Here is a 9,617-nt window from a genome sequence, read left to right on the forward strand (position 1 = left end):
ATTTTACTCTAGGTCTAGGCCAACAAAAGTGTTATTAATGTGTTGTTCATTGTATCTAAATCTAGCAAAAGTAACTTAAATTATTAACATTAAAAAAAGTCAAATATTGACCTCTGTAGATGTTTCGGAGAAGTGTGTAAAGTAGAAGGAAATGGTAATACTCAAGTTCAGTACAAGAACCTCAAAATTGTACTAAAGTTTTAGAGTAAATGCAGAGAAGTGTACTCACTCTTTCTCCAGGCCAGCTACCACGCTGTTAACGTAGTCCACGTCAGTCTGCAACACACAACGACACATTATACGCTCTGACCTTTGACCTTACACAGAGCGTGGTGCTACTATGACTCGTAATGGATGATTTTAAGATCTGACCTCCCCAACGTAGACGATAATGACGCAGTCGAGCTTCTCCTCGGGTGAGAGCTTGTCTATCAGCGAGCGCAGCGTCTCCGACAGGTAAGACTTCACCTTCCGCCTCACAGTGGGGATCCCCATCACCATGGTAACTGAGAAGAACAATAAGAAGTGTGAGGTGAAAACAGGGAGGGGGGAAGGCTGCAGGGGTGGCGGTTTAATCAAATGGATCCAAAACCCTTATTATTCGCTTGTTAGACATCAGCTAATTACATTGGCCATACAAACTGAAATTCATGCCCAGACTGACAGATGGCAGTGGGAAGAATGACTAATGCAGCTGCAATAGCATTCTGCATGTTAATAACGAAAAGGGGTTTTTAATATTAATCTTACACAATGTGGCTAAAAGGGGCCCTATTGGCTATTATGCTCATTTTCAGGTTCATAATTATATTGTGTTTTTCTACTGTGACATGTCTCCATGCTTTAATGTTCAAAAAGCTCTTTGTTTTTCTCATACTGCCTGTGCTGCAGCACCTCTTTTCACCCTCCGTCTGAAAGCAGAGCCCAGTCTGCTCTGATTGGTTAGCTGGCCGGCTCTTTTGTGATTGGTCAACCGCTTACAGGTGTCCCGCCCCTTAGCCTATCACGTACAATGTGTTGGAGCGCTCGCCAATTGAAGTGCAAGTGTTATATAGGGATTTCATTATGTAACAGAAGTAAACAAAGGAGTCCAATCAAGCGTTTCAGGCCGGGAGTGAGTGTGTCATTGGAACAGAACGTAGAAGCAGGATGTTTGGACTTTAGACAGAGGTAACACACACATTAACATCAACCTATCTAGAGATCTGTCGAGCATTGCTAAATTATTTTATGAGCTTTTCCTCTCTGCAAACAAAGTCAGTCAGGCCAACGCCAAAAGCAAAGAGAAGCATACGTTGACAGAGGTATACATTACTTACTTATGAGCTGCACCTGTATTCAATTACCTTTTGTTTGTTTGTTTGATCCCTAAAATGTCAGAAAATAGTAATTGAAAAAATGTTTTTTCCAAGTCCAAGGTGGTGTCTTTATGTCTTGTTTTGTAAGACCAAACCCCCCAAAAGAATCAGTTTAACGTCATATATAACAGAGATAAGCAGGAAAACTGAAAACAGTCAGCATTTTTCCATAAAAATACTTTGATGAATAATCGATTAGCAAAGTAGTTTGTGATTACTATCAAATCGAATAGTCGACCAATGGCTGCAGCTCTACGAAAATTGCCAACTGAAAGAGGAAAAAGAGAGTGCCTATTGTCTTCTTCTTATTGCTTGGTGGTAGTTGCTTCTAAACAAACAGCCTCTTCTTCAGTGGGGAGAGATTCCCCACAACAGACTGTTGTTGACATAAAACTAGTTCATTTTACCCACAAGGATACAAGGACCACTTTCACGGGAGAGTTGAGAGAGTACAGCGAGCCCACCCTGTTGTGGCCGCAGAAAACAATTTATCAGGCTGATCATCTGACACTGAATCAGTGTTTTCCTCATGATAAGGAAAGAAAGACCAGACAGCAGCATGAAATCGGCCATTTAGTCTGCTGGCTCTCTATTATATTCTCTTTTTGTCTTCCTTTATGGACAGTGTACTTTACTGAATTCTAAAACAAGGGATAGACTCTACTCAGGGCAGTTTTGCATAATGTTTATCATATTGATCCCAAATGCTTTTCCAGAGAAACTGTTGATTATTGAAGGTCATGGTTGATTTTCATGGACGGAGGTTAATGTGTATACTGTTTGCAAGTGTGTGTTTAATATGAGGTTAGAAAGGGGTCAGCATGAGCTGGTGGGGGGGCTGCAAAAAAACACAGTCGGGGAGCAGTTCAGAAGGAGTGAGCAGCGCAGGGGGCTGGAGAAAGGCTGCAGAGTGATGTGAGCAGCGTGGAGAATCTGTCCCAGTTTCGCTTTGTATTTCTCACACTGAGCTTCGTGTCGTATAGCGACACCCACCACCATCACCGAGAAAGTAGGTCGAGGATGAAAGCAGAACGTGGGAGGAAGGAAAAGAGACGGAGAGTGACAGAATAAGGAGGGTGGCAGACAGGGACTGAGTTATAATGCATGCACTCCGACTCAAAGATGGCCCCTCCCTGTGTCCCTCGATATGCTCAGATACGAAAAGGAAAACAGTCAACTTTTCTGTCTGCTGTCTGAAAAGAAATGAGATAAAGGAGCTGCTGTTCAGCTGGGTTTAATATGTCCAGCACATTGTTGCTCAATTATTTTCTTAAATGTCCTTAATAAGTTGAAAATATGTATTAATGATGAGATATTAGAAATAATACATTAAAAAACATATCTACGTTTTATATAGAAAATACATTATGTTATTGAAATTATTTATAATATTTAAAGAAAATAGATCAAATATGTTGGAATATTTAAGATATTTGGTTTTATAGTTAAAACTATAATTAGTCAAAGTTATAGAACATAAATATGTGTGGTTTTAGTGGCATATTTTTATGGAATTTCTTATGATACACAAAAAATAACTATTTCAGGGGGTGGACATATTTTTCCTTTTGTTTGAAGCAGGGTTTTAAACACATATTTGATCGCCTTGTTGTGAAAAAAATATATAATGTGTTTCCATTATCTAAATTATTTATTTAAATCAAACTGCTGTTGAAGAACGACTACATTGTCATGCTTTGGGGTGATTCATGCATCACTGGGTCTCATGTTTTGTTTATCTGCTTATGGATAAATGTTTCCCTCATAAAGAGCAGGGTTGTTGCTCGGGACGAGAAGCTTCCGGAGTAAATGGGAGCTATATTTAAATACAGTACAGTGTGTGTGTGTGTGTGTGTGTGTGTGTGTGTGTGTGTGTGTGTGTGTGTGTGTGTGTGTGTGTGTGTGTGTGTGTGCAGCCTGCAGCGAGCTGGTCACTCCCTCTCTGGACAGGAAGCCTATGTGTCTATTTATAATCTACAACCCTAGTAGAAATCCTAATTTCCTTTTTGTAAAATTGGTCACGTTTTTCACAGACTCAATTTATAGTTTCTGGTTACTTAAGTAGTTCAGGCAATACATTGAATCTCCAACACAAGAGGCCTGGTAAAGGAAAAAAATCAGGCTATCAATAAACAGTCACAGCCATCATAAATCCAACCCCCCATGTTATGGGTTGAATCATCCAAACAGAAATGATGAGAGGGCAGAAACAGTAAGTAGGTTCTGTTTTGTGTTGGCTCTGCTGGTGTGACATTTAACAAAACAGCTTTACAGATTAAATGAAGAAATGTGTTCCTATCAGGTTGCAAATGCACAAATCCCAACAGGCATCCCAAAATGCCACATCTTACTGGTAAACCACTATTTTATTCTGATGTCAAAACACTTCAGATTTTAATGCTACATTCACACATTTCCAGGTGAAATGCAACACCCACAGCTCTGCCGTGCTTGCAGCAGGAAAATAGAACCTTGTCCTATTTCTTTCCTCAGTGTGGCATTGCAGCAATGCAGCTAGCAACTCAGGGCCCAGACCTAAATAAAAAGAAGGTGTGTTTCTCTTTACTTCAAGGGGAAATCAGGGAGGGTTAGAAGCTCATGCTTGTGTTTGCCTTGGCATTTATAGACACATTTCTGCACGAAAAATGAGGTTTGATATCCAAGGGACAACATCTGACACAAATATTTGTAAGAAAACAGTGCCTTGGTGTATAAGGGGGGGTTAGTGTGTTTCAGATTAGATCTTGTCGATTAGATTGTGTTGATGAACAAACTTAGAAAACAACTTCTGCCTTTCAGACTGACGAGTTATCATTTCCTTATGGTGTGATAGCATTGGGAATATAATATGGGCTGACCAGCGCAGAAAGAAGCAAGAAGAAGGAGATTTGAGCCGACACTTGACTGCAGTGAGAAGAGTTCACAGTGACTCCGGCATAAGGATTAAAAATGCGCCGGTGAAAGATGGCCGCATTGTCTTTTGGCTCCTCTCCAACTTTGCCCTTTTTCATATTTTCTTTGTGTTTATTTACTTTTTGCCATTTGCTTTTAACATGGTTCGCAACATGCAAGCCGACCGCACCAACTCTGCTATGCAATATAGCAGAGGAAGTTTTTCACATCAGAAACTTTGTGGACAATATCCCACCGACAGACAATGGAAATTCGCCATGGCTGCCTGTTGTCCTACCTGAGAGTCGATTGAAAATAAGCTAGATGAACTCAGAAGTCAGATTACTTTTCAACGGGACATTAACCCTCTGGAGTCTAAGGGTATTTTCTCGATTTTTAGACGTTTCCTTAAATCACCTTTTAAATGTACTTCTTATAACATGACACCCCATGTGTTACATATCAAAATGTTCAGGACAATCTCTGGTCTTGCTATTAATGCAAATTACTCACCTTAGAGCACTGTGTGATGAGATAAGTAGCTCTAAAGCTTAACATTTGACATCCGATTTTCGGAAAATCTTCAAAACTCTTGTGAAAACACACATTTTATAATTTCATCCAATTGTTTTGGTGTTTTAGATTTGGTTACCAAAGTCTTAGTGAAATATTTGAATTACACTATATAAATGTGTAATTCATGTCCAAAATAAAAAAAAATGTATTCGAATTTTGAGTAAAACAGGTGTTTATCACCTCTACTTTCACCACAACAGGGACTGAGATACATTAGGACTGAATAATGACTTCATATTACATACCAAGGTTCATGTGATGTGTACAAATACAAATTGAGCATTCAAACTTATTTTTTCCTTAGTGATTTCTCGATGTCCATTTCAGACCATCATGGCTGCCGGCCGAGATTCCCTTGACGGACACACAAATCCACCAATCCCACACAGTGTAAAGTCAAGCAATCATATTTCTACACCTTATAATCGAAAATATATGATTAATTACGTAAATTATGCGCACCTGGACGCGCCGGCGTGTCCACCGACTCCAGAGGGTTAAGAACTGTAACGTGTTAATTCTCACTGAGACTTGGCTCAACCCCGCTATCCCGGACTCCGCCATTGTTCCTGACGGATTCACTATTTTTCGCCAGTACCGGACAGTTAACTCGGGGAAAAGTAAGGGAGGTGGTGTGTGTGTCATGATAAACAATAACTGGTGTACAGATGTGAGGATTATTTCTTCGTGAGCAGCCGCCATGAGACCCAGAGTCTGCATGACAGTTAAAGCTGTCACTGTTGCCCCCTGTCGCAGCCTGCGAACCGCCCGAAGCAGGGATGCACGTCTGCTCCCTGACAGGGTGGCGCGCAGCGCACCTGCATCGAGCACCACTCCCAAATACAACGCCTGTTGGCGAGGTATGGGGGTGCTCTTTTTCCAATTGATTGCAAAGCCCAACTTGGTTAGGTGTAGGATCAATTGCGCTGTGCAAAGCATTGCCTGTTCCCTGGACCCAGCCATGACAATGAGGTCGTCTAGGTAAAAGTAAACTCTCATGCCATGGAAGTTGTTAGAAATTAAAATCAATGTTTTGATGGTATAATGTAGCTTAAACATACCGTCAGTTTAAACGCTGTTTTATACTGAAAAAAACTGAAATTCTCGTGCACAACCAATTGTTAAGCTTTTATTCTGAAAATCCTTCATCTCCAGTTAGCATTTAGCATGTGGCTAATATACTATTTCCTAAAGCGGTACATTTAGTAGCGAAATGACATGGAGTGATGCACACCGAAACCTACTGATTTAACACTACAACTATAGATGTCGAGATACTACCATGCTGATATTAAATGAAGGTCCAGTTTATTTGAATACATTATTGTTTACAGACGTGGGTAGCATGTGACAACATCCGGAAACCAAATGCAGTGAAGTATTTCCAGTATTTTTAAAGTATGAATTACAGCGTTTAGAATGTGTTAAATGAAAAGTGATGAAAGAGAATATGAGGAGAAAAGGCATGTGGAAGTAAGCAATTAATGTAAAATGTCGGAATCCTCCGTAAAACGCAATATCGAACTTAGAAGAACGAGGGGGGAGTCCCCTACGTCACTACAGCTCCCAGAGATGAGGAGCGAACAGCCAGCAAGCGGGAAGTACGAAGACTTGTGTGCTCTCTTCTTCACGGCCGCCATGGCGAAAGGGAGATGCAGCTTTTCTCTCCTCACCTGAACAATATTCTGCTACCGCGCCTTTTTTAATTAAAGTATCCCATATGAATCTTCTCAGAGACTCCATTTAGTCTCATTTTTAAAGCTTCTCTCCTGGACGCGAGAATAACGAACATAGTTAACAACGTGCAGCGGCTGGAGTGCAGTGGCCACACATTTGCTAAACGTGCGTGGGGAGAGGGAGTAGCCGAACGGTAATCTGTTGTACTCGTAGGCTATCCCCTGGAAGGCAAAACGCAGATTCTTTCTGTGCTCTGGAGCAATTTCCACATGAAAGTATGCGTCTTTCAGGTCGATGGTAGTAAACCAATCGCCCGGTTGCACTAACCCCATTAATTGTTTTATAGTTAACATGCAGAATTTTCTGCAGGCAATGTGCCGATTCAGGCTGTGGAGATCTAGAATACTTCTGAATTCCCCTGTCTTCCTGAGAACCAGGAAGTACATGGAGTAAAGACCATTTTCTCTGTGCTGAGGGTGCACAACAGACACTGCCTGTTTTTGCACCAGAGCCTGAATCTCTGCTGAGAGGAAACCCATCTCCTCCTGGGATGATAGTTTTACCTCTCGCATAACTTTGAATGGAGGTGGGATGCTGCAAAACTGGAGTGAATAACCCTGTTTCAGCGTCCTGTCCATCCACTTTGTCAACACACAGCTGAGTTTCCATTCCCCATTACATTGTGTTAGGGGACAAGCCCTCAGCTGTGGGGCCCCAGCTATGAAGATGTGATACTCCCTGGTGACCCGTTCCGCCGCAAAACTCCCCGTGAAGGGAAGTTCTGCCCATGGAGGGTCGACACAAAAAGGGCCGATTTTTTACTGAGGTCCCTGAACGCACCGCCGGGGTGGGGTACGCGTGCAGACAGTACGCTGGGGACCCGGAGGAGAGAGAACAAAATAAAACGGTAGAAGGATAAACGGACAGGAGGTTTACAGGGGTGACGATCCGGACACGTCGCAGTCTGGTATGAGGTAACACAATATAGAGAGTGTCGCCGAGGCGGGGCAGATAGACGCTGAGACTACACCAATGATGGAGGATAGTACGTTCGTAAGTAGGATGACTCTAAAAGATATCGTGCTAGATAACCCGGGCGTCCGGGCTTATTCATCCCCCGACCAGGTGGCTCGGAACGGGGTCCCCGGCGCAAGGGGCCCTGGCCGACAGAGCCACCGAAGTGTACTGAATATCGCCCAGCTGGGATGAAGTAGTGTCCGGGGCGGGCGGCGACCGGACGGGAACACTTCAGGGACCCTATAGTGCGACGCGGTCCCGTAAAAAGGTTTCTCCGTGCGACAAATAGAGCGACCCTTGGGCAGAATTGCCTTCCCGAGATACCTAGCTAAGAGGAACGGAGTGCGCCCTAATTCCCTCATTAGCGTCGACACGCGACTAAGAACGGGTAGGGCGTCGCCTTCTTTTTTTGGGGGTTTTTGCTTTTTGTGACAGGATGTGAGGGGCAGGGGGCGACATTTGGGGTCATATAATCCCTCGGTCTTCCACCCCGCACGACGTGCACCTCATCCTTATTTGGCGACACGACAGTTTCGTTACCGCCCCAAGTTCTCCTGCGATAACGGCCGTATAACAACCAGTCTTTTTCGTGGAACGACCCACTATTATCCGAGGCTAATTACGTAAAGTGGCAAGTTACGCCTTTATGTCGCAATTATGCCACGCTGCGCGCGCGGGAGCCACGTATCACCGGCGCCCACGCAAAGTCCCCTGGAGGCGTCCCCTTGCCCACCAACCATGAAAAACATTTAACTCGACTAGCGCACATGCTTGGGGCGCGCTATCGGGGCAACATTCTGTTTGTCCCAGTTGTACCTGCGCGCCCCGTCACTACCGAGTGACAAGCCTTTACACATTACCCGTGAAAAAGGCCGGTGACCCGGTCGGTGGGCTGAAATATCATGTCGTGCACTTGATACCCACGGACTAAGTAAATCGCGTTCCACAGGGGTGGCTGCGTACAGTACTGCCCGGATTAGCAGCTGATTACATGTAGCATGATTTGTGAGAACTGACTTCTGCTGTCGGTTTTTTCATGAGATATGAGCATTGTGCTGTGGGTCCTGTAGTCGTTTGTAGTCATGTAAAGGTATATACATTATTGCGCGGGAGGTGAGAAGTCATTGGGTCATACACGACGACACACCTTGGCGGTTTTTACGTAAGTCATTTCCCCTGACGTAAATCAGGGTCCATTCTCATATTTAGAGAGATGTTAGCGCTAGTCTGAGCCGACGTAACACTGCGCCGCCGCTTGTAATGGAGCGGCCTCCTGCGTCGGCTGCCTACGTAAGTTTCGTGGAGGGTCATAGTCTCTCTTCTGAGTGGCGTCGCGCGCGCGGAGTAGGTGTCCGAAAATGACGTGTGCTCTGTTAGCTGCTCAGTATGTTAAGGTATCGTGTGTAGACTCAGCAGTGCCTAGACTGACTCGGAGCGCCCCGTTGTCTTGTAGAGAGGTGTCAATTGGCCTCCCGCTTAGTGTGGAGGAGGGCACATATTACGTGTCTAGCCGATGCAAAAAGGTATTATTCTGACTCAACTAGACATTAGGTTTTGACTAAGAATCAACTGTGTGTATGGACATGTGAATGTGTGTTACACTTGGGCATTTTAACAGGGTAAGGACCCGGGGGTCGACATCGAGGACATTTCCCTGCTCAACCGATCCCACAAGTTTCTGGTACGCGTCTTACTCTCCCTAGGTCATGGTGCTGCGTCGCGTCGTACGATAGATGTCTCACATACTCGCTATTACGCCCACGCATCTCACTGTGCAACTAGCCGCTGTGCATCATCTGTAGTTCGGTCAGTTCTGCTCTTGTGTAGGCTTATGCGGTATGGTTTTGCACGTGTAGGTTAATTACGCTCAAAGGTATATCACCATTTCAGCGTACAGTACGGCCGTCGGGTGTAAGTGTGTTCGTCGCGCTTCACCTTCTTACACTCGCTAGATCTGCAAGTCCGCTCTGGGACGGGTCATTCTCTGCGTGTCATGCTGTAATGTTCGTGAGTCTATATTTACGATGCTAGATATGGGCATGCACACCATTTTTTTTGTCGTAATACCGCTACCGTTCGCGCGACGGTAGTGTGTTT

At 44.1% G+C, this 9,617-nt stretch overlaps 1 protein-coding gene across 1 annotated transcript in view; it reads right to left on the reverse strand.

The window, feature by feature from the left end:
* The window catches only part of mgat4a (alpha-1,3-mannosyl-glycoprotein 4-beta-N-acetylglucosaminyltransferase A), a 59,224-nt gene that overhangs the window by 16,221 nt on the left and 33,386 nt on the right, over window positions 1-9,617 (reverse strand). The window contains exons 4-5 of the mRNA XM_010772870.1: window positions 373-506; window positions 230-276 (exon numbers count right to left, since the gene is read on the reverse strand). Of these exons, the coding sequence (XP_010771172.1) occupies window positions 230-276; window positions 373-506 (181 nt within the window). The remainder of the gene's footprint in view (window positions 1-229; window positions 277-372; window positions 507-9,617) is intronic.

Source organism: Notothenia coriiceps, unplaced genomic scaffold (genome assembly GCF_000735185.1).
Source record: "Notothenia coriiceps isolate Sejong01 unplaced genomic scaffold, NC01 NC01_scaffold00011645, whole genome shotgun sequence".
In the NCBI taxonomy this organism is placed as follows: Eukaryota; Metazoa; Chordata; class Actinopteri; order Perciformes; family Nototheniidae; genus Notothenia; species Notothenia coriiceps.